Consider the following 22913-nt stretch of genomic DNA (forward strand, 5'->3'; position numbering starts at 1 on the left):
GAGTCTGGAGGCCTGGGTTCGAGTCTCAGCTCAGGTGTTGATCCTGGGCACTCACTTACTCTCTGAGGGCCTCAGTTTCCATCTGTAAAATGGGGGCACTAATTCCTTCCCAGCAAGGCAGCCGGAAAGGTTCCAGAAGGCAAGGGCTGTGAATGGGTGCCTCTGGGGTGCTGTTGGGACTGTGACTACCCACGGGAGCCCAGTTTGCCAACCTGCTTTGTCTTTCCTTCCAGCCCCTTCATGAATAAGTTTTTTCCAGCCAACTTCCCAAATCGACAGTACCAGCTGCTCTTCACACAGGGCTCTGGGGAGAACAAGGAAGGTCAGTGCTGCCGCTTTCCCTTGCCTTAGGGATCTGCTTCTGTTCCCCTTTGTCTCCAAATTCGGGGCTCTCCAGTAGAGCGAGTAATGGAAAAGGCGGGCCCTGGAATTACCCTGCCTGGGTGTCCGTCCCCGCTCGGCCTTTTCCAACACACACGGCTCTGGGTGAGCGCCTTTACCTCTCCGAGCCTTTGGTGTTTTTTTGTGATGGGTTTGTTTGTTTCCATCTAGTCCCTCCCTCTAAGGCGTGTTGTTAGGACCGTGAGCACATGATGAGGGGAGCACTCAGCACACCGCCTGGCCCATGGCATGCTCAGCAAAGCTGGCCAGCCTGGCTCCTCGGATCGTGTCCGTCTTTAGTGCGATGACTCTCCCACCGAAGACTAGGAAAGGGAAGGTTCTCTGGCTTTGAAAAAATGGAGAACTTCAGGAACTTGGGGAACGCCTGGGGTTTGGGGATCATTCAGGTATGGGTTCAAGAATTCTAACAGCATTGTCAGCGTGACCAGATGGACAGTATTTCTTTTGTAAAAGTCGGAGCTTGTAAATGGCACTCTCGCTCTGATGGGCGCCCAGGACATTCTGCCATGTCCCTAGAGAGCAGTAATCCTGTGTCATTCCTTCCTGCATCTCCAGTGCATCCGTGCCCGATAGATGATTGTTGGATGAAAAAAGAAAAAAGGCTAAGCTCACACCACAGCATCTTTGCTGTCCCAGGGAGGGAGAGGCAGCTGTATACTGGGCCCATTTTAGCTACAGGGCAAGCCGAAAGAATGCGGCCATGAGCTAACTGGCCTCATGTCTAGGTAAAAATCTCCAGGGTGCTGGTACCGCAGAAGAGAGGTCAGAAATTGGGGCCCACCGACGATCCGCTCCACTCCGGAATCTGAAAGAAATGGCCGCACGCGGTGACCGTGGGCAGGCCCCACCACCTCCTGGGCTTCAATCCTGGAAGTGATGGAGATTGGCTGTCAGAGGGACGTCCACGGGAGCAGATTCAGGGACTCCCTCTTGCTTTCTCTCCAGGCCTCCCGCTCTTACCTTCCTCCTTTTCCTCCTCTGCTGGCAATGGAGGGCTGCCAGCAACCTTCTCAGTTTCCTTCGGTGGCAAAGGAGAGAGATTCCTGAATGGACTGGGACCTAGCTGACGACCTGGTTTCGGGGGCAGCTGGCATTGGCTGAACACCCACTGTGTGCCAGGCACTGTGCTGAGTGCTTGCTCGGGACCCTCTTACGTGCTCCCCAGGGCAGCTCTGTCGGGATGGTTCTGCAACTCCCTTTTTACAGAGGAGAACCCTGAAGCTCAGAGAGGGAACTGCCTCCCCCAAGGCCCCCGAGCTGCAAATGCGGTGTGTGTGCTTCCAGCACCCCCCGCTGACCCTGTGTCAGGCCTGAGTTCTCTCTGGGCCTCTGGTCTTTCCTCTAGTAGGTCCGGGAGAGGGAGGGTGCTGGGGAGGCTCTGACAGCGCCCACAGCCATGCCCTCCTCCGTCCAGGGGCTGACAGGTGGGAGGGGCAGCCCCGCCCCCGGGGAGTGGACTTACCCGGCCTCTCTGCCCAGAGATCATCAATTATGAGTTTGACGCCAAGGACCTGGTGTGCCTGGGCCTGAGCAGCATTGTGGGCGTCTGGTATCTGCTGAGAAAGGTGAGGAGTGGGGCCCTGGGGGCTGGGGCGCGGGCGCGAGTAGGCACACGGCTGAGCCCTCTCCTGCCTCCCCCACAGCACTGGATCGCCAACAACCTCTTTGGCCTGGCCTTCTCCCTCAACGGGGTGGAGCTCTTGCACCTGAACAACGTCAGCACCGGCTGCATCCTGCTGGGCGGGCTCTTCATCTATGACGTCTTCTGGGTGAGTCAGGCAGGGATGCAGAGGGCGCCTCCCGCATCCCTCTGGCCCCAGTGGCAGTCATCTGGAGGCGGGCGAGACTCCGGAGCAGGTCCTCTCTGGGCCCACTTGTTCTCAGTTGTGAAACTTCGAGAGAGCAGATTCCCTGCCCAGCTGAGAGCCCACATGGTGCCCGGTGCCTTCCAGCCCCAGTCCCCTCTTCCTCCCGGTGGCCCTGGCATGGCGCTTCCTTTCCCATGTCTTCCCAGCAAACGGACGGAGACTCGGGGAAATTCAGGCAGGGGCGGGTACTGGGCCCAGTCGGGGCACGGATCTGAGGGTGGAAGCTGCTCTTGGCAGCACACCCTGGCACACACCAGCCCTGGGCCGGGGGACCTGCCGTGCGCACTCCCCACAGGCATTGCTGAGGGATCAAGGTCAGCCTGGCTTGGGCGCCCTTTCCCTGGCCTCATGCAGTCTCTTTCCCCCTTAAGTGGGCGAGCAGGAGGCCTGGCTGTGGCCATCGGAGAGGCCCTTTTCCAGCTCCTTTGAATTGCTTGTTGCCCAGAACCAGGGACGCTGTGAGGTGTCCACGTGACCAGGTTGGGTGGCTACCTCATCACGGCTCCACATCCGGTCCGCAGCGCCTCCTCGCTCCCGCCCCTCCCTGCAGATCTCAGCAGTACCGAATCAGGCACCCCTAGGACAACCGCCCTTTCCCACCCGGCCATCACCTCCCTCCAGACTCTTTTCTTCTCCTCCTAGGTATTTGGCACCAACGTGATGGTGACAGTGGCCAAGTCCTTTGAGGCACCAATAAAACGTAAGTGACCGCATCCTCTGTGACCCTACCCCTCGTGGTCCCTAGTTTGGTCGGTACTTGCACCTACTCCTCCTCCAGGCCTTCCTGCATCTCCAGCCAGTTTCTTTCCCCTCGTTGATTCCTCTGGCTGTGTTTGTGCACAGCTGACCTCGGCCCGGGCCCTGGCATCCGGCCCCTCGGGCCCCGTGTAGCATGACACGGCATGAGCTAGAGAGGAGCCAGCACAGAGGGGGCGTCTAACAGCCTGTGGCGGGGCATGCAGGGTCCCTCCAGGAAAGGAGAGTCCACACTGAGCCCTGAAGCCTCACCGGGTGCCTTCAGTAGCTAGCTGGGGGTGCCCTCTGCCCCGGCCCCCCTGCTGCTCAAGCTGTATTCTCCCTGGTAGTTGCTCATTATTTGTAAGTAGGAAAGAGCCTAGCTGCCTAGGCCTCAGTGAGCAGTGAGGGAACTTCATCTCACACTCGAGCAGAGCGACTCGGGAGTGAGTCAGTGACCCTCACGGGGTGGAGTCCCCCAAGGGCTGGTTTGCTCCAGTGTCCATACCACCGTCTCCGGCACGCTCCCCTGTCTCTTAAGCTCATGGTCCCAGGCCGGCTGCCGCAGCTCCTAGCACCAACTCCTCACGTGTACAGGGGCAGAGAGAGGGAACTTTGTCTCTCTCTCATCACACAGGGATGTTTTCCCCCACAGGCCCAAATCCAAACTGGTCATCAGCAGGGAGGTGAGAAAAGCATGATTAGCTTTGAGTTTAAGGCTTGCACAACTCAGTCACCTCCAGGGACCACAAGACCCAAAGAAGAAGATGGAATGGGTCGGGCTGATAGCAAGGAAGAGTGGCGAGTCCTGTTGGGAAGCCATGGTCACCGGGAAGCAAGTGCCAGGGGCCCCTGGCAGCCAGGGGGAGGCCAGCCTCGGAGAAGCAAGAAATAACTGTCCTTCTCACAGTCGTACCCTCTGCTGCTGCAGCCGGGCCTCTGTGAGCTAGGCAGAGGCACCTGGCCAGCCCTGTGCCCAGATGTGCCAGCTCAGGGACCCCAAGGATAATGAGTTTCTGCCAGCTCTGGCTTGAATAGACCTTTGGGACCCGGCCCAGCCCATGAGCCAGGCCCTCCCACTGGGGAGATGGGGTATCACAAAGGACAGGCCTGGGTCACTGCCCTCCTGGGGGTCTGGGAGCAGGGTATTTGAATTGGCCGCCCCCCAGGACCGAGGGTGTAAAGCAAAGCGGATCTCCAGCAGAACAGATGCTGGGCCAGCCAGAACCGCAGCTGTCCTCACGTGCTGGGCCAGAAGAAGCCAGCCAGGCTGCCAAGGACACTTTCACGGAGGATGAACACAGGCTTACCAAGCAATTAGGGGCAATTTGCAAAGGGCAGAGGCACAGAAATGCATGGAGGGCCCCAGGAGCAGAGGATCACGGAGGGAACATGGCTGAGTTTTCGGGAGCAGCAGAAAAGAGGCCAGATTTGGGAAGTCAAGGGTATCATGCCAAGAGGCCTAGACTGCCCAGCAGGCAGTGATGGTCCGTCAGAAGGCTTTGAAGAGGGCAGTGGCACTGCTGGACTTGGGTTCCAGTGTGGGGAGAAGGCCTGTTGCCCTTCCCTGCTAGGCCTAGAGCTCGGGAAGGGTAGCACAGTGGTTCAGTCCGGCTGCCTGGCCTAGAATCCCAGATCTGACACTTGTTGGCTGTGTGGCCTTAGGCAAGAGTCTTCACTTCTCTGGGGCCTGGTTTCCACACCTGCCGCTTAGAGTTGAATGGTAGGCGACAGGATTGGGAAGATCGACTGAGGAGATCTGTAAGTCACTGTGACTGTGCATTCAGAGTGGGAAGAAGGGGGTGGGGAAGGGCATCTGGGTGTTCACTAGGGAGCCACAAGCTCACCCAGAACCCCCAGTTTGCCTCCGCTTACATATCATTGGCCAGAGCTGGGCCCCTAGCTAGAAGGGAAGTTAGGAATTCAGGGACCAGGGTTGTCCAGATTGCCTTAGCCTTCTGCCACACTTGGTCTATCACCTGGGAAGGCTGCCCCACCCAGAGTCAGAACTAGGTGAGTAAAGAAGGCATGGGTTTAAGTGTCCGACTTTGGCTCAGGTCATGATCTCACGGTTCATGGGTTTGAGCCCCGCGTCTGTGCTGACCACTCGGAGTCTGGAGCTGGCTTCAGATTCTGTGACTCTGTCTCTCTCTGCCGCTCCCCTGCTCTCTCAAAAATAAATTTTAAAATTTTTTAAATTAAAAAAAGAAAAAGACATAGGATGACAGTTAACAATGTGCAAATCATCTGGTTCTCATGCAGCCTTATGTGGTCAGTTCTGTTACACCTGTGTCACAGACGAGAAAGTTAAAGCACAGAGCAGTTAAGTTACCTGTGCAAAGTTACACAGCAGAGCCAGACGCACTCGATCTGATCCTGAAGCCCACACCTAAGTACTCTTCTGCTTGCAAGACGCTACGAATGTAATCCAGTTATGGCCACCTCTTGCCGTAACTGGACACAGAAGGAGGCATTTATCTCCATCTGTGTTTGTATAAACAAGTGCGTTGGCCGGATTTTGCCAGGGGGGGGGGGTAAGTAAAGAGTGTGTTGGATGGTGGCCTTTTTTGTTCGCCATATCCAAAGAGCCTGTGGCCCCGGTGCCCCTGCTGCGGTGAGATGGAAAGCCTTTGAGATGTCAGCACGGCATGGCCTCTTTGGTTTCTTTTACACAAGCGGCTTTAGGGTCCATCCGTCCCACTTAGCTATCCGAGGTCACTGACATGGTACGGTGTGTGAGTTCTAGCAGTTAACTTTTATTCTGCACGATCCTAGATTCCTCCTCGTCTAACCAGCTGTGATTTCAGATGGAGACTTAGCCGTTCAACCTGTCAGCATCCTTACTTCCCCCGTCCCCTTAAATGCTGGTGTGCTCATTTCATGCAACCGAGGTGGGAGGCTGGGAGGTGGTCTGAGCTGCGCTTTCACCAATGCCTCGCACCCCTGCCTCCCCCCACAGTGGTGTTTCCCCAGGACCTGCTGGAGAAGGGCCTCGAAGCAGACAACTTCGCCATGCTGGGACTCGGAGATATCGTCATTCCAGGTGACCGGGTTGGGGGCGGGATGGGGGGGGAGCACAGGGCGAGGGGTGGAAGGGCTGAAGGGGGATGGAGCTCCGAGAGACAGTCTCGCCCTCTGGAAACCTTGAGGGGTGAGGCCAGGCGATTCCAGACACCCACCCCCTTGGTCAGCCCAGGGTCTTGGTGCACATTGTGGAGCACCAGTCACATGCCCAGGTGTGTGGACATGGGCGCCGTGAGCGTGGGCCCCTGTACTCTTGGCAGAGGGACACGTGGTACGCGCCCGCTTGTCCACATGAGCTGACCTTCGGGCCATCTACTTTGGGTGCTAGTCAGTGCACCTGTGGTTGGGGGTCCACATCCCTGGGGCGCTAGCAGCCAAACTACCAGTCAGGAGACTCCGGGCAGAGCCGAGCTGCTGCTCTGTGCATCGCTGCGGTGGCTGGGCCCGGGGTGCATGCTTCCACAGACCTGGGCCCAGTGACAGGTATCCAAGGGCACGCTGTTCTGTGGTCCAGAGGCTCAGACTCAAAGGATCAGAAGCACCCCGGGTGCTTGCTTCAAAGAAGGGATTTGTTCCTTAAGAGAAGGAGCAAGTGAAAAGCCAACCTATGTTTCACTCTAAGAAGTAATGGCAGTTCTAATTAGCCTGGGATGGTACAGGCACTCGTGTCACCTGTGGCAGTAAGGCAGAGGTGTCCCCTTGTACCTGTGAGAAACTGAGACTCAGAAATAAATAGACCTACACAACTTCGCACACTGGTGAGGTCAGGGCTAGGACTCAGATCGCGGTGTCCGCAGAAAAGGGCTTCCCTGTGAGAGCTGCCCTGCACCAGTAATCCCAGCATGAAGAGGTGATCGCCATGGCTGCCGTTTGTCAGGCACCTGTTTCGTGCCTGCCACGCGCTGGTGCTTTTCATACTTTGTCTTTGCTGCTCCTGGCAGCCCAGTGAGCCAGAGGGTATTTCCATTTTACAGATGAGTTAATGGAGATTCAAAGAGACTTGCTCAGGTTCCCGGGCACATGGGGTATGGTCTTGAACTCAGGAGTTTCCAAAACTTACAGTGCTGGGAGGCAGGGAGACGCAGCTGCGTCAGACAGAAGCAGCTGAATCCTGAAAGGCAGTCCACTCACTTTGCAGGACTGGCTGCCCCAGGCAGCCCCCAGACGTGCCTGGTGTCCTTGTTGGCTGTCATTCTGGACTTGAGGCGTGCGTGGTGTGTCACTGCACAGCCCTGTTTATCTAAGTCTTTGAGCAGTGTCTGTAGGTGGGAGTTGGTGGCACTCTCCCAGTGCCCCAGTGATGCTCTTCAGAGGATAACGGGTTGCTGCAGACCATTGTTTTGAGGACCAGATACATTGCTGCGAGAGCAGTTGTAGAATTCAGTTGTAGAATTCATACTGGGTTCCCAGCTTTGCTTCCAGAAAGGCAGCCTGTATCTACCCACTCCATCTGCCCACCCCTTCTCACACACAGCCTCATGATCTTTGGGGAGGATTGACTCATTTCCCGGTTTAAAATTAGCCCTGCGTCAGGGTGCCTGGCTGGCTCAGTCAGCAGAGCGTGCAACTCTTGGTCTCGGGATTTGTAGGTTCGAGCCCGACGTCAGGTGTAGAGATTGCTTAAGGGTAGAATCTTTTAAAAATATAAATAAATAATAAAATAAAAGGAGTCACAGGGTGCCACTCGGTGCTTCTGATCAGCACAGAATGTGTTGGTTCTTGAGAGCCTACCCACAACTAAATGAGATTCAGCCCTTGCCCTGTCTGAGCCCAAAGACCAGTAAGGGGGACAAACAGTGGTGTGTGAGCAGCATACCGAGACTGGCCAGCTGGGCGTGTGTCAGGGGCTGTCTGGCTTTTGAGGTGTCTGGGCTGGGTTTTGAAATGCAAATAGGCATGCAGTGGGTGGGCAGAGTTCATCCTCTCCTGTGCTCCCTCCCCCAGGGCCTCCTGATGGTCTCCTTACTCCTACTCCCTTCCAGCAAGCAACTGCCACATGAGTTGTTTTCAGAATCTGTTTAGGTCCCCCCCCCCCCGCCCCGCACCATACTTTAATGCTTCCGTGCATTCCCATAGTCAGAATAGAGACCCAGTTCCTCCTTGTGCCCTCAGCCCTGCATGGCCGTTCAGTCCCCTGCATACCACAGCTCCAGCCCCTCTTCTCTCAGGACCTTTGCACGTACTCTTCCCTCTCCCTGGCAAGTGTCACTTCCTCAAAGAAGCCTTCCTCCCTCTTTCCCTCCACTCCCCCTAGTCTGGCATATCCCCGGATAGACGGACAGACATTCCCATGACGCAGAAAGCACCCTTTCGCATTCTGATCATTTCGTTACTGCATTTCTCTGCATTTCAGTTACTGTTTAATTAGCTTGTCCAGCTCCTGCCCCCTCAGCTGAGCTCTGTGCGTGCAGTGGTCTTGCTTACTGTGGCCTACAGTGCCTGGTACTTAGAAGGCCTCGGGACACATTTGGGTGGGTGGGCCCAGTGTGACGCGGTGTAGTGCTATGAGGTGCCAGGTCAGCGTGGTCCCAGGCCAAAGCAAACTCCTGGGACCTTCACATTGTTCTGGGTGGCCTGATGGCAGAGAAACAGGATGTCTGCCGCTAGGTAGCAGTGTTGGCCACACCCTAGGCCCCCAGTGATTGCTCCTGACTGGGGTCCGAGGTTGGGGAGCCAGTTGCCTGTTAGTTTACTACCCCTCCTCCCAACCCCACTCCTCCCGTCCCAGGCTGGGTGCTCCATCCCCAGCCTTCCTGAGTGCTGGCTTCCCTGCCACCGACTAAACATGGCTCTCTGCCCACAGGGATCTTCATTGCCTTGCTGCTACGTTTTGACATCAGGTAAGCTGCTTGGAAATTCTAGCCCTCCAGCTCTATGAGTGAGGGGCCTCTGGGCAAGGGACTCCGGGGTCTCCCCGGAAGTTTTCAGGAGCCCAGAGGAGTGACTTGGGGATCAGACCCTCCACCCCCCGGCAGCCAGTGCAGGTCTGATTTTATCTGCACTTTGAAGTTCTGACTGTTCAGAGAGCCTGTGGCCAGAAAGAAGAAAAAGATCACAGTCCAAGAGCTTTAAACCCAGAAGGTCCTAGTGGTATTCGTAGTGCTTTTTCTGTGTGTCCTTGGTGAGGGATCTGACCTTTCTGTGCTAAGGTTTCTCATTCTGAATGTAGTGGTAAACAAGAGCTCCTGCCCCAGCGTTAGCCAGAAAATCAGGAGGGAGTGCTGAGCACAGGCCCTCGGGGCAGCCCAGCTGCAGCCCAGTCGGGCTTCTCCTCCTATTATCAGCCCAGGGTCAGGTCACTGTGTCCCAGCTGGGCTAGCTGCTCCCTGCCCTCTGTTCACTCAGATTTTTTCAGTCCACTGTAGAAAGTGCACACAGGGAGAGGGAAGAGGGCCAGTTTGAGTTCCCACTCCCAACCGAAGAGCTTGCACGGGTCACCTAAGCACCTGGGCCGCTGGACCTTCCACCAGCAGGTGGCGCTCCGTCTTCCCAGTGCAAGGCTGGCAGTGAGGATGCTAAAGTTCAAGGCGGTTTACAAACTTCTCAATCTCCTCGTGCCCAATAATTAATTGCAAAAGCAGTAATTGTGTTGACGGTGATACGAGAAGCTCTGTACTAGTGTCACTGAAGTCGGATTGGCCTGTTAAACTTGCCCCTGCTCACGTACATCTGGGTATTTGTGTAGTAGCACTCCGACCCTGTGAACGCAGGCCTCCAGCCTTTGGAAGGGACCCAGCCAGTTTGTAAGTAGAGGCACAGACATGCCTGGAGTCGTGGCTATTCAGAGGCAATACAGAGAGAACCCCAGGAGAGTCGTGGGCCACCTGCCAGGGAGACAGATTCACCTTCAGCTGCCGGCACCCTGAGAGGCAGGCTCTCGTCCCTAGCCTGGCTTCGCAGGATCGGCCAGCCCTTCGATGGTTCCTGAGCCCACACGGCCACAGTGGTCAGCTTCAGCCCAGCATCCCCGGTGGTTTAGCTCCCAGAACACTTGCCAGGAGCAGGAGAAAAGGGACTAGAAGGACACATTCACCCCACAGGAGGCACTGGGGACACGCGGAGGTCTTGGAGCTGATGTCGAAGGGAAGTCCTGTAACGGCAGTGTGATCCAGCCCTTCTGAGGCTGATCTTGGATGAATTGCCTCCAGGAAGCTGCTGGCCCTTTATCCACTGTCTCAGGGTCCATTTAGTGGATGGAACAGGCTACGGACCTGTTACAGCCACTGTTCTAGAAAGGAATAACTCAGTGTTGTGGCGTCTGTGTCTGTGCGTCTCAGAGCATGACTGCCCCATGTCAGGTTCACCTGGGTGGTTTTTCAAAATGCACATTCCTCGGGCGCCTGGGTGGCTCTGTGGGATAAGTATCTGACTCGTGACTTCAGCTCAGGTCATGATCTCATGGTGTGTGGGTTCAAGCCTGCATCTGGCTTTGTGCTGATGGCACAGAACCTGCTTGGGATTCTCTCTCTTCCTTCTCTGCCCCTCCCCCACAGGCACGCAAGTGGCGAGGGCGAGGGCCTGCGAGCACTTTCTCAAACTAAACATTTTTTTAAACATGCAGGGGCGCCTGAGAGGCTCGGTTGGTTGAGTGTCTGACTTCAGCTCAGGTCACGATCTCACAGTTCATGGGTTCAAGCCCCACATTGGGCTCTCTGCTATCAGTGCGGAGCCCCCTTTGAATCACATGTTCCCCTCTCTCTCTCTCTCTGCCTCTCCCCCTGCTTACACACTCTCCCTCTCTCCCTTTCTCAAAAATAAACTTTAAAAAATAAATTAAAAAATAATTTTTAAAAATGCAAATTCCTGGACCTTGCCCCAGACCTATTCAATCAGATTCCCTGGGATTTGGACCTGGAAGTCTGTTGTTTTTTGGGTCCTTTGGGATTTTCCTAGGGGACTTGTGTGCTGGCTAACGTCTTAAAGCCACTATTCTAGGTCATGGCACTTGATATTTGCAACCACTGAGCAGATGGGCCATGGTTTTCCCATTTTGCAGATGAATAAACTGAGGCCTAAAGAAGGAAAGTGACTTGTCCGAAGACCTCTAGCTGGGGCAGTACCTGAATGCCCAGCCGGAGCCAAACTCTCCTCATCCCACCCAGCCCCCGTGGTCTTCCCCAGCTGCCCCTCGGAAGAGGGGTGCTCCTCCCGTGCCTGTAACTAACCCTCCTCCTCTTTCTTCCCACACCTTCCCGAAGCTTAAAGAAGAACACCCACACGTACTTCTACACCAGCTTCGCAGCTTACATCTTCGGCCTGGGCCTTACCATCTTCATCATGCACATCTTCAAGCACGCCCAGGTGAGTGGACTGTGCCCGCTGCGCCGGGGGGTGCTCTCGCTCAGGTGGCTGGCTCTTACATACATGGGGCTGGTCTCACATACACCAGCAGCCCAGAGGTCGGTGCTCCCCAGCGACGTCACAGTGCGCACCTCTGTGACCCTGGGACTTACCCCTGTGGCCATTTGCGGTGCCGCCACCACTTCCCATAGCACAGGCACGCAAGTGATGAGGGGGAGGAGCACGGATACCAGCCACGCCTGTTGCCTTCGTCAGGAAGGCAAACCCTCTCCCATAATGCTCTTGGCAGAGCTTTGCCCGCATCTCATGGTGTCCCATGGCCCCTGCTGCAGGGAGCCTAGGAAAGAGGGGCTCCGGCTTCTGAGCCTCAGTAGTGGGGCCAGTGGAACAGTGTCGGTGGCTGTTGAGTGCCTCCGTCCGGTGCCCACCCTACCAGATGAGAGAGAAGCTGTTTGGGGTCCTCTCCTCTGACTCCCCAAGCATCCAGCCTCTGCTTCCACCTCCCGCCAAGACGGGTACTGAGCCACCACAGAAGGAAGCAGGGCGAACTAGGGCTGAGAGCTTTTATTGAGACCTGAGGAGGGGGAGACCGGGAGGGGACCGCCAGTAGACTGGGAAGCAGAGCCCTTCCCTGCACCAGTCTCCGCTCAGGTCTTCGCGAGGGTCCTCGGGGGCAGATACAGGGAGGGAGGTGGTGCCATGCGACAGGTGTGTGCTAGAGCCAGGGCCCCGGATTGTGTCCTGTGGAAACCAAGCCCAGGCTCTGAGCCAGGCGGTGGGCAAGGCCAGGGGAGGGGAAGGCCAGACTCCCCCATCCGTTCACGGCAGGGCTGTGGGCAGGTTGCAGAAGTCCTGCTTGATTTCCTTTGGGGGTTATTTAAAAAAAAAAATCGAGATTAGTAATCACTGCTAGCCTGGAGTTTTTTGAGGGTGGAATGAGTTGGTGTAAGGAGAGTGCTCACGATTGTGCCTGGCCCCAGTAGTATTAGTCATGGTCACTGTCCCCTCCATCATCCAACTCCCACTGCTCCCCCGCCTACCCCCTCCCCAGGGCACCAGCCACAGAGAAGCCACCTTTGAATTAATCAGAAGAGCTGTTTATGGACCACTTACTCTGTGCCAGGTGCTGTGCTAAACCCTTTTGCTCATTAACTCACTTAGTCCCTGCAGTACCTACCATGTTTGTGAACTAAATAGTCTTAGTCTTACTCCACAGAAGGTCCAAGGTCCAGAGTCCCCTAGCTTGTGGGTGGAGAAACCAAGAAGCAGAGGGGCACCACTTCTTAACTCACTTTTCCAAATGGCCTGCAAGCCAAGGGTGATACATACCTGACAAGGAGGTCACCGAGAGTGACTGGACCTGGCTTGGGGGAGCCCTGTGGGAAGTCTCTGCTCCAAGCCCAGAGCCATTCCTCCGGAGGCCACCAGGTGGCAGCCTTGCCTTCGGCCTTGGCTAGACTCATCCCATTGGGAGCTCCCGCATTGGCTGTAGAGGTGGCCCTCTATGCCGGACACGGTAGCCCAGAGACAAAAGATTTCCTGGGTCACGCAGCAAGTTGAGCTGGGCCCTAGGTGGAGCCCCAGACTCCTGGCCCCTGGCCCTTGGCCCGTGCTATCCTCTAGCAGCAGCCCAGCCATTGCCCTGTCATTCACGAGGGTGTCCTACGGAAATCTTGGGAAGGGAGTCCAGGCCACAAGGGCACCCTGTTTCTGGAAAACCCTCTTCCTCTCCGTGACATAGGCAGGCCCGGCGCCAGCAGCTCCCTAGTGAGAGTCCCAGTGATGCTGCTTATGTGGTTTTCAACCCATGTACCTCTACCCAAAAACCCACTCCAAGCCTCCCAGAAAGGCCCCCTTCAAGGTGATCGGGTGACCTCGTTGTACAAAGAGAGGGAAGCGGTTTAGCTGTGGTCGCACCACAGAGTGGAGGCCGACGGAGAGCCAGGAGCCCCGATGCCCAGCTCACCATCCTGAGCTATGCATCCCAGCCTCTCCTCCGCACCTCGCGAGGAAAGAGAGTGAGAGGCTTGCGGTCCTGTGAGAACAGCAGGCTCCCCTCCTCTCAGAGGAGCCCAGCCCTCACGGCAGCCCTTCCCTCTTCTGGTCCTCAGTGTCTTCATCTGGAAAGTGAGTATGACGAGATCTTTTAAGAAATTAAATTCTAATACGGTTCTGTTTCATTTTCTAGTTCACAAATTTCTGCTTTTGCCTTCATTATTTTCTTTCTGCTTTTTTGATGTTTTATCCATTTTCTGGCTTTTTGACTTGAATGCTAAAATTATTTCACCTCTTTGGTGTTTTCTAGTAAATGCACCTAGAGTTATAAATTTTTCTCTGAGTACTGCTTTGGCTGCCTCTCACAGGTTTTGGTATAGACTTTTGTCATTGTCATTTCTATTGCTCTCCAAAAGCGCTAAGGCCTGACTCACCCAAATACCTAATGTAGTGGGAAAAGCTCAGCCATTTACACACCTCCTGTGGCCTTGGGTGAGTCATTTCTCCTTACCTAAACCTCCGTAGCATCATCTGTAGAACGCAGATTGTGTTATCAGTGCCAAGAGTAATACATATGAAGCGGTGTGGTTCACAGCCCATGCGTGGCAGGTGCTAAGAAATTGTCCAGAGGTCAGGCTTGGGGGCCTGGGGAGCCCTGGCCTCTGACCAGAGGCTGGCTTCACCTTCAGAGCGCGGTCTCCTCACCGTACCCCAGTCCTCTCCAGGGCACCCTTTTAACTTTGTGAGCACCCATGAAGAAGCCGTTTGCTTAGGATTTACCAGGCCTCCTTCCGGATTGCCAGGAATAGAGCAATAACCAAGATGGTCCTTGACCCAGCCCTCATGAAGTTCACAGCCTAGCAGCGGAGAGACTGAAGTCTGTAATGACACTGCAGTGTTCTGCTCCAAATTGCTAGGGAACGCTGTGGGGCATGGCACGGGGCCCTGAGAGGGGACAAGAGGGCCTGACTGTGCCAGGGAAGGCTTCCCCAGAGAAGAAAAAGTGAGCAAAGGTCTGAAGGAGGAATAGTCTAGGCAAAGGTGGGAAGAGCATCGCAGGCTGCAGATACTGCTTGTGCAGAGGTCCTGTGGCTAGAGGTGACAGGGAGGCCCAAAACAAGGTCATTGTGGCCAGAGGAGGGCAGGTCAGGTAACACTGGAGAAGGAAGCAGTGTCATGTCTCATGGGGACTGCAGGCCCCTGGGAGCCCTGGTGGTCGTGGAGGGTTGGGCGGTCATGTCCAACTTTTAGGTGCTGTGGGGAAAAGAATAGTTTTGGAGTCTGGTACGCCTGAGGTTCAGCCCCCAGTTTACGAGGCCCGTGCTGTCCCCTGTCACCCCGAAGCGTCAGCCTTCCTGCTATGAGCAAGGAGGATGGTCCCGGGGGTTGGAGACGACTGAAATGTTCCTGGGGAGGCTGAGCTCAGTGCAGCGTGTGCTCCGTCCTGTGCTCCAAACCCGGCTTCCACAGGAGTCTCCTCGCAGGCTCTGGGGCCACGCTGCCTGGGTCAGGCTGTTCTAACAGCACCTCCTGGGGTGTTGGTTAAGGACTCAGACTTCCACCCTGAGACTCAGGAAGCAGCGGTAGGATCTGAGGCCTGAGCCTGGCACCTGCTCTTGCTCTCTGGCTCATCCATTCTGGACCACCCCCCTGGTCTCTGTGACCAGGACCCACCCAGGAGGTTGTTTGTTTGAACCTGATGTCCCAGGTGATGAGGCTACTGCCAGCCAGACTCCTGGGCACCCTTAAAGCCCTGCGTGCTTGAGTTTCTTTGGGAGGAGCAGCCTGGTCGGAGGGCCAGGAGCCCCAGGTGAGGGCCCAGTCCCTGACGTGCCCCGGGAACCTGGGCAGTGACTGTCCTTCATTCGCTCCTAGGAGAGGGTTGGTGTGATGGGCGTGGCCCTGGGCAGGTACCCTGTCCAGCATTTCATCACCGGCCTCTGTTCTCTCGTAGCCTGCTCTTCTGTACTTGGTCCCCGCCTGCATCGGCTTTCCTGTCCTGGTGGCGCTGGCCAAGGGAGAAGTGACAGAGATGTTCAGGTAAGGCGGGGCAGGGGGCGGACATCCTCACAGCTTGGGTGCACCTGCAGGCAGCTAGGGGAGCCTAGCTAGGGGAGCCTGCCTAGTGGAGCTGCTTGTACACGTCTCCAGGGGAACATTGTTCCCGCCGCCAGCCCCACCTCTTGTCCTTTCTGCCAGCACGTGGGTGCCTGGCCTGTGGCGCCAGCAGGAACCTTTCCTTGGGCTGCGAGCCAGGAGAGGGCAGCCCCCATATCCAGATGCCTGCTAGGGCCTGAGACGGGACTGGCTGGGATAGTTTTCCCCGAAGGCTGCCCCACTGTCAGGCGTCCTGGTCTCCAGCCCAACTCTGCTACCGCTGACCTCAGGCATGTCCTTCCCTCCCCTGGCCTCAGCTTTCCCTTGTGAGTAATAGGGAGGGTGCTAGTGCGGTGGGAGGTGCCCCGGATTGAAAATCGAATGTCCGTCCCTGTCGAGCTGCCTCGGTGGCTCACACACATACCCCTTCCCCGTGGCCCTATGCACACCTGCCACACCCAGTGCACAGCCCCTCCCATGCCCCAGGGCCTGCGTGACTCTGGCAGGTGTCTGCTCCCCAGCACCCCTGACCCCGCCTGCCAGGGACCCAGAAATAGCTGCCAGCTGCGACTGCAGCTGCCCACTCAGGGGCCTCCCTCCCAGCTCCACCTGCCTGGCCTCCGAGTTGTCCCTCGAGTGCCTGCCAGGGCCATCTGTGCACCTGGCTGCCTGCAGGGGAACCTGTGACTCACCCCTCCCCCGTACCTGCCTCTGCCCTCCCCATCTTGCCCAGGAGCTCCAGGCTCCCAACCTGCCCGCCTGAGTCTCCTGGCCTGGCAGAGCCCTGTGGGCTCTGAGGTAAGGCCCGGGGATGAACTCAGAAGCAGGTCTGCGGGCAGGGGTGGGATCTGACGCCTGAGCTCAGCACCTGCCCTCACCCTCTGCCTCGTCCGTTCTCAGCCACCCCCCTGCCTGGGTGTAAGCCCCTCCCACAAGTCCCAGTCCTGTGGTGTCCACACTGGGCCAAGGCCTGAACGTCCACCACTAGGCGCCTGCTCCGTGCCGGGGGTGGGGGTCCTGAATATCCTCCCACTTAAGCGCCCTATGCCCCTTCTGCCCCCGCCCCTGGGAGACTCTTGACTTAAGGTGAGAAAGCAGGTGGGCTCCCTCTCTCTCCATCTCTCCCCAATTCTCCGCCTTACCTTCTATTTTCCTTTTCCCTTAAGAGGCACTCTCCTTTTTGTGATTCACTTGTTTATTTTTAAATACGCGACACAGTCACATGGCTCCAAATTTCACAGCCACGGAAGGGAAGACCCCTGACGCCCCAGCCACCTCAGAGCTCTGTCGCATAGCCCTTCAGAGAGCGCTCCGCTGCTAAGGGCACGGGTGCGCTGCTCGCCTCTGCATCTGGGTTTTTCACACAACGGTGGATCTCGGAGATGTTTCTGCAGCAGCGTGTGCTCATCGAGAATGTCCTTGTTCTTTTGCACAGCTGCATAGTGTCCCCTCGTACCTGTGTGTCTTTCTTATCCTCCTAGTAATACAGCTTCTTTCCATGGAGTCCGACAGGGCCGCGGGAGACAAAAATAAGACCCACTCCGCCTCCTGCCCCTTGCGAGAGAAGTCTCTGTCCTTCCCCGTCCTTTCCTCTCCATCTCTTTTTTCCTGTCTTCTCTGTCTCTCACACAGCTACGAGTCCTCGGCGGAAATCCTGCCTCACACCCCGAGACTCACCCACTTCCCCACAGTCTCGGGCTCCCCAGCCAGCCTGGCCGACTCCATGCAGCAGAAGCTAGCTGGCCCTCGCCGCCGGCGCCCGCAGAATGCCAGCGCCCTGTAATGCCCGGCGGGTGCCCACCTGCCCGCTTCCCCCACTGCCCCGGGGCCCAAGGTAGGGCAGACAGCCCAGCTCCAGGGCCCGGGGCAGGGAGCATGGCCAAGGCAGTCACTACCCCCAGCCTTGGGGCCGGGGACAGGATTCTAGAACTTCACTGTCCTCACCGGTAGTGCCGGGCCCGTACAAGAGGGCAGGCAGTGACAGCCCTGGTTGTCCGGGAGTAGATGCCCCTACACATAACCCCGGGCATTTCACTCCCTCTTGCGGACCCTCTCCCTGTTCATCTGTAAGTGGGCACATTCCTGCCTCACAGGGGTCCCCTGGGAAGAGACACAGGTACTGTCCTTGGTGTGAACTCAGTAAGTGGGGCCCATCGCAAGAGCTAAACCAGGGTGGTGGCCTTCAAGAGTAGCGCCGTACCACCTGCCAGTAGTGCCACCCCCTGCCTGCACCCCTGGGGCTGACTGGGGGACATGTGCCATGTGCTCTGGGAAGCAGACCATCTCCATGACCTCGTCCTGGCCGCCCCATTTCCCTCCCCCCACTTTTTCTGGTAGAAAGCTCAAGAAGCTTAAAGTTAGTCCACCCAAGCCCAGCCAACCCTTCCTCCATCTGCCACTGCCCTTGCCACCTCTGGGTACCACGAGGCACAGAAAAAGGAGAGTACCTGTGCGAGGAGGGCATATGGTGGGGCCAGGGCCAAGTGCTAGAGGATGGCTGGCCCTTGGATGCCAGGCTGGCGTTCCTCGGGCACCCAGAGATTCTCCTGGGACGGTGGGGGGCGAGGCCCAGAGATTCTGCCCTCCTCCTCCTCTAAAGGTGTCGTTTTTATTGTTTTGTTTTGTTTTGTTGGTCAGTTATGAGGAGTCAAATCCTAAGGATCCAGCAGCAGTGACAGAGGGATCCAAAGAGGGAACAGAGACCTCGGCGTCGAAGGGGCTGGAGAAGAAGGAGAAATGAGGCGGCCAGTGCCTGACCCTCTGCGGGCCGGGCCAGGCAGCGGGGACAGACGAGCACAGGCCTGCTCGGGCAGAGGGCACAGGAGGCCTGGCAGCTCCGGGAGCGGGGCCTCCCGTGGCCTGGTTCCCTCTCCCCGCTTCTCTGGCCTTCCTCTGCCCCTTCACGTCCCCTGCAGGCAAAGAAAGCCCCCAACCTCCCCCCGCTCCTAGAGGCCAGGTGGGGAAAGTGGGTCTGGTTTTTAGATTTTTGTATTGTGGACTGACTTTGCCTTACATTAAAAATTCATCCCATTGCCCGGGCAGGCCACCATGCCCCTGGAGGGGTTCTCTGCACCCAGCATCTTGCATTGACTTTACTAGCTCTCACCCTCCCACCCAGAAACTTCCCTGCAAGCCCCTTCCTGGGGACGGTGAACTCTTAACCTGGGAGAGAGGCCCTGACCTCCAGGTCCTTCCATCCTCTTTGGGAGGTCCACCCAGTGCCTGGCCAACTCAGCACCCCATGGATGCCCTCTTGCCAGCAGAGGGGGCCCACGAGCCTGCCTTCAGTTCCCCACCCTCTGAGTTCTCCTTGCCACTTCCAACATTTGGGGGCTATGAGGCTGGGGGCAAGTGCTGTATGTGTCACCCACCTACCCCAGCAAGTCCTCAAGGAGAGTATGGAAAAGCCAACCCGACTTAGCAAGGGGACCGGTATCTGCAAAGCTAGAGAAATGTGCAGGGCCTTGTGGACCCCGGGGATTAGTTCTGATTTTATTTGCAGGCTGGCAGGAGCCCACTTCCCCAGGCCTGATGTCCATATGGCTTCAGCTGGAGAGCACTTGGACTCCAGGTCACCCTGTAGATCAAGCCCCCGTCATTCCTATTGTGCTCATTCCCTGGGTTCTTCCCAAAATGACTGCAAGGCCAGAAGGATCCTGTTGCTAGAAACCACCCACTCCACTCCCACATGGGGGCCAGTCACAGCACAAGGGCCAGGGCCCCAGAGAGGCTGCCGTGGGAGGACATGAGGCCCAGTGCTCCTGGAGGTGATCCAGGCCCAAGAGCTGGAGATCCCAGAGCCGGGGTTGCTGCAGACAGCAAGCAGCCCAGGCCTACAGGCGAACCTCCAGTGGACCAGGCGAGGCATGGGCACAGCCCTTCTCTGTCTGCCTGGTGTGGGCTCACTGCGTGGAGAAGCGAGTGGAAGGGGGTGACCACTGGTCTGAGACTTCCAACCCCCAGCCCAGAGCTCTCTCCTGCCCAAGCTTTGGGTTCAAAGGCTGGGAAAACAGTGGCTTCCAGACATTTTGGAGGTGGCCGGAAGTCAAGTATGAGCAGAGGATAGGAAGTATCTGTGTAATGATCACACCTCCATATAGGATCTCCCTTCATTTCTGTCTTACGCTCCTGGTGCTAGTCCTAGGCCCCTTGTGCAAATCGAGGTGGGTCACCTGTGGATATGGACTGGGCATCCAAGCAATCCACACTGAATGCCGAAGTTCCTAAGGACTATGTGACTCTCCTCTAGCCCCCAGGCTGGCGTCACTGATTGCTGTTCTGGGCACCTTTGAGATGGCCACCCAATTTCTCTGGGCCTACAGGGAAGGAAAGAAAGGGTAGGAAATCTCAGAGGTTTCTCTCAGCCACGGGGTCCCCTTCAGGGGCTTCTTGGATCCCCCCCGCCTCCTGCTGCCTCCAGAGGGGAGGCCGTGTGGTCCTGGAACAAGGCCCTTCTGAGGGCAGCAGATGGGGCAGGCAGCCCAGGCACACAGCAGGGTTGGCTCCGCGGCCCAGGGCCCACAAAGGCCTCATTGAGTCACCGCCGGCCCCCGGCGGAGGCTGAGGTGGCAGTGGCGCCGGGCGCCTGCCACCTAATGACCGTCCTGGCCCGGCCAGATGTTCCACAGACCTCGGCAGCGGCCATCCAGGGCCCGCCCGGCCAGCCGGCACCACAGAGGCCACTCTAATTCCAATTAACCAGCTTCAGCTGAGCAAACAGCGGGCAGCGGTGGCCCAGCCCGGGCGGTAGGCCCGGCCCGCAGAGCCTCCGAGTCTAGACTCCAGATGTGAACCGCCACCGCCAGAGTCCCATGGAAAGATGGCACCAGGCCGGCACGGACGGGGCCTGCTCGCAGGAGAGGTAGGGGTGGGTGGCTGGGCAGGGCAGGGGTGGGCCTGGTGCCAGCCTCACCCTGGGGTGAGGGTGGATTCTTGAGAAACTGCTCCAAAGCCCCCAAGTTCTGTCCCTGAGAGAGGAACCATTCCGGGGGGGGGGGGAACCCCCATCTCGGTAGCGGGGGTTCCAACAGGGAAGGCGTGCCCCGTGGAGAGCCCTAATACAATTTCGTTTGTATTTCACATGTTTCTAGCAATGTGTTCTGGATTTTTAAAATACTGATTTAATCATAACAACCCTGCAAGGTAGTACCATCACGTTTACAGATCAAGAGAACCTAGGCAGAAAGACATTAAGGGACGGAGGGCCGGGGGCGGAGATTTGAACCCCGGATGTCTGGCTTCCAAGACCATGGTGTTCACCACAGGTGCTGTTTGACATAAATCGAGATACTGGATTCCGGGTTCCCTTCCTGGGGAGCAGCGCTGGAGAAAAGGGTCAGCGTCTGGTGGAGCAGGGCTGGCCGCCACCCTGTGCCTGCAGGGGCCTGCCCACTGGGTCCTGTTTCCTCAGCTGTGAAAGGGGTAAGACCCTCCCAGGGCGGCTCCAACTTCTCGGGGGGAAAGCCTTGAGATACCCTGTCGGACCTCAGCACCAGGAAGGAGCTGGGCACAGCAGGGAACACAGGTCAGGCGCCCGCTCCCGAGCTGAAACTGATAAGCTTGAAATGGCTGAAAAAGTGAATAATGTCAAGCCTTGGGGCAGGAGAGGTGCCTCGGTTTCCACAATCTTGCCTGGGGTCCCTTCCAGGCAGATCCTAGAAGTCAGAGTTCATCTGTCCTTGCACACGTGGGCAGGACTGAGCCCCACCCCCAAAAAAGGGGCAAACCTTACCCGGGCTCTCACAAGAAGTGGATACTGGGCCGGGGGGTGGGGGGTAGGGGTGCTCTGACCCCATCCGGCTTTCCCACCGCTGAGATTCCCTCCGCGATTCCAGTCCGGGTCTTGGGAGGCGGAGGCTGCATCCTGCCCGGGTGCGTCAGGAAGGGCCGAGCGGGAAGGAAGGCACCACCCCAACCCCCGCCGCGGCCACACCTGGGCTCTCCCGGCGGGCGGGGGGCGCGAGCCGGCGCCTGGCTCCAGCGAGTCTGGGCCGCCTCCCCGCGCCTCCTCGTGGGGGCCGCCAGATGGGCCGGCCGCCAGCCCAGCGACGCAGGCAGGAAGCGGCCGCGAGTGCTGGGGGCGGGGCCCGGGCTGGGGACGCCCCTGTGGGGAGGGGCCAAGCGGCCTAGCGGCCAAGCTTGGTGTCGGGTCAGCCTGTGTGATCCCTGAATCCTCCGCTCTGCCACTGCTAGCTGGGTTCCCTTGGGCAAACCCCTCCCCTTCTCTGGGCCTCAGTTTCCCCACCAGTGAACCGGGTCTGCTTATCCTAGCTCTTTTCTTAGCACCCCGTGACTTGGGGCAGTTTCTTGCCCTTCTGTTCCTTGGTTCCCTTAGCCGGGAAATGGGGTGACAGTGACGGACGATCTCCAGAGTTCCAGTAGAAAACCAACTCTGGGAGGGCTGAGCCGTCCTCCCCACCATTTTAACCCGGCACCTGGCCCGGTGGCCAAAAGATGAGTGCACTCAGTACCCTAGGGGCCTGACACATAGTAGGCATTTCATAAACGGACACACATTATCTTGGGTCCACTGCCTACCCGAGGTGTAACTTCAAGCAAGGGGCTTCTTGTCTCAGAACCTCTTTCCCCATCTACCTCGTGGGTGGCTGTGAGGATTAAGTGAAATCACCGTGGGGAGCACACATTAACAGGTCCTCCATAGATGATATTTACCAAAGCATCTACCAGATGTGTAAAAAGAGATACTATTTGGGTAAATTTGAGGCCTAGAAAGATAAAAAGGAATTGGTCGGTTCGGGAGGAAATTTCTACTGTATAGGTGTTTTTTTTGGTATATTTTGTATTTTTAAAATGTTGAGCCAGGTGAACATACTTTTCAAAAAACAAATGCAACACAAACAATACAAATGAAATGGAGAATAAAAAGAAATCCAACCCCAGCAGAAAGACACATTAACTATTATCTCTCTCTGGCAAAGCAGGCCTCTAAAACTCAGGGAGGGTCTGAAACCTGCCCAGGGTCGCGAAGAGCTAGGAAATGGCAAAGATGTGATTTGAATGCCAACTTGTTGGACTCCAAGTCAAATACACGGAGGAGAGATCACGGCCTCCAGGACGGATCCAGGCTGAGTGAGGGGAAAGGCCAGCAGAGTGAGAAAGAGTGAGAGATGAAGAAAGGTGAGCAGGTCCTACAGGCCAGGCCAAGGAGTGTAGGTTTTATCTTGAAGGCAGTGGGGATCCAAGGGAGGATTCTGAAGCAGGAGGGGGTACATAGTCCTTTCTAAGCATTAGAAATGGAAGTCAAGAAGCTACTGGCCAGCGATGGTGATGCTCTGAGTGATAAAAGGGCAAGGGCCATGGACATGAATGGACAACAGCAGGCCAGAGAGCGGACCCAAGGTCATCCAGATGTCCGTCTGTAGCCTGGCAGGGCTGCAACCCCAAGTGTCCCAGCTCCACTTACCAATGTCCTTTTCCTTGGAGGTTTGTGGGGTTTTTCCTGTTTATTTTTTGAGAAAAAGAGTGCATGCG

The 22913-nt window shown here is 57.1% G+C and overlaps 1 protein-coding gene across 8 annotated transcripts in view; it reads left to right on the forward strand.

Moving 5' to 3' along the window:
* The window catches only part of HM13 (histocompatibility minor 13), a 39164-nt gene extending 18663 nt beyond the window's left edge, over positions 1 to 20501 (forward strand). For 2 of the 8 annotated variants that reach the window (XR_003901469.1, XR_003901471.1), the window contains 11 exons: positions 234 to 322; positions 1882 to 1967; positions 2046 to 2171; positions 2913 to 2970; positions 5965 to 6048; positions 8833 to 8869; positions 11228 to 11330; positions 12382 to 12453; positions 15280 to 15365; positions 17055 to 17256; positions 18060 to 18147. Coding sequence is in view for 4 of the 8 variants with exons in the window: in XM_029918976.1 (XP_029774836.1) it covers positions 234 to 322; positions 1882 to 1967; positions 2046 to 2171; positions 2913 to 2970; positions 5965 to 6048; positions 8833 to 8869; positions 11228 to 11330; positions 15280 to 15365; positions 17055 to 17201; positions 18060 to 18162 (919 nt within the window). In the remaining 4 variants the exon portion in view is untranslated. Of the gene's footprint in view, positions 1 to 233; positions 323 to 1881; positions 1968 to 2045; positions 2172 to 2912; positions 2971 to 5964; positions 6049 to 8832; positions 8870 to 11227; positions 11331 to 12381; positions 12454 to 15279; positions 15366 to 17054; positions 17257 to 18059 lie in introns of all 8 variants that reach the window. The other 6 variants (XR_003901470.1, XR_003901472.1, XM_029918973.1 and 3 more) reach the window with 4 other exon arrangements.
* The last annotated feature ends 2412 nt before the right edge of the window (positions 20502 to 22913 follow it).

Source organism: Suricata suricatta, chromosome 12 (genome assembly GCF_006229205.1).
Source record: "Suricata suricatta isolate VVHF042 chromosome 12, meerkat_22Aug2017_6uvM2_HiC, whole genome shotgun sequence".
Taxonomy (NCBI): domain Eukaryota; kingdom Metazoa; phylum Chordata; class Mammalia; order Carnivora; family Herpestidae; genus Suricata; species Suricata suricatta.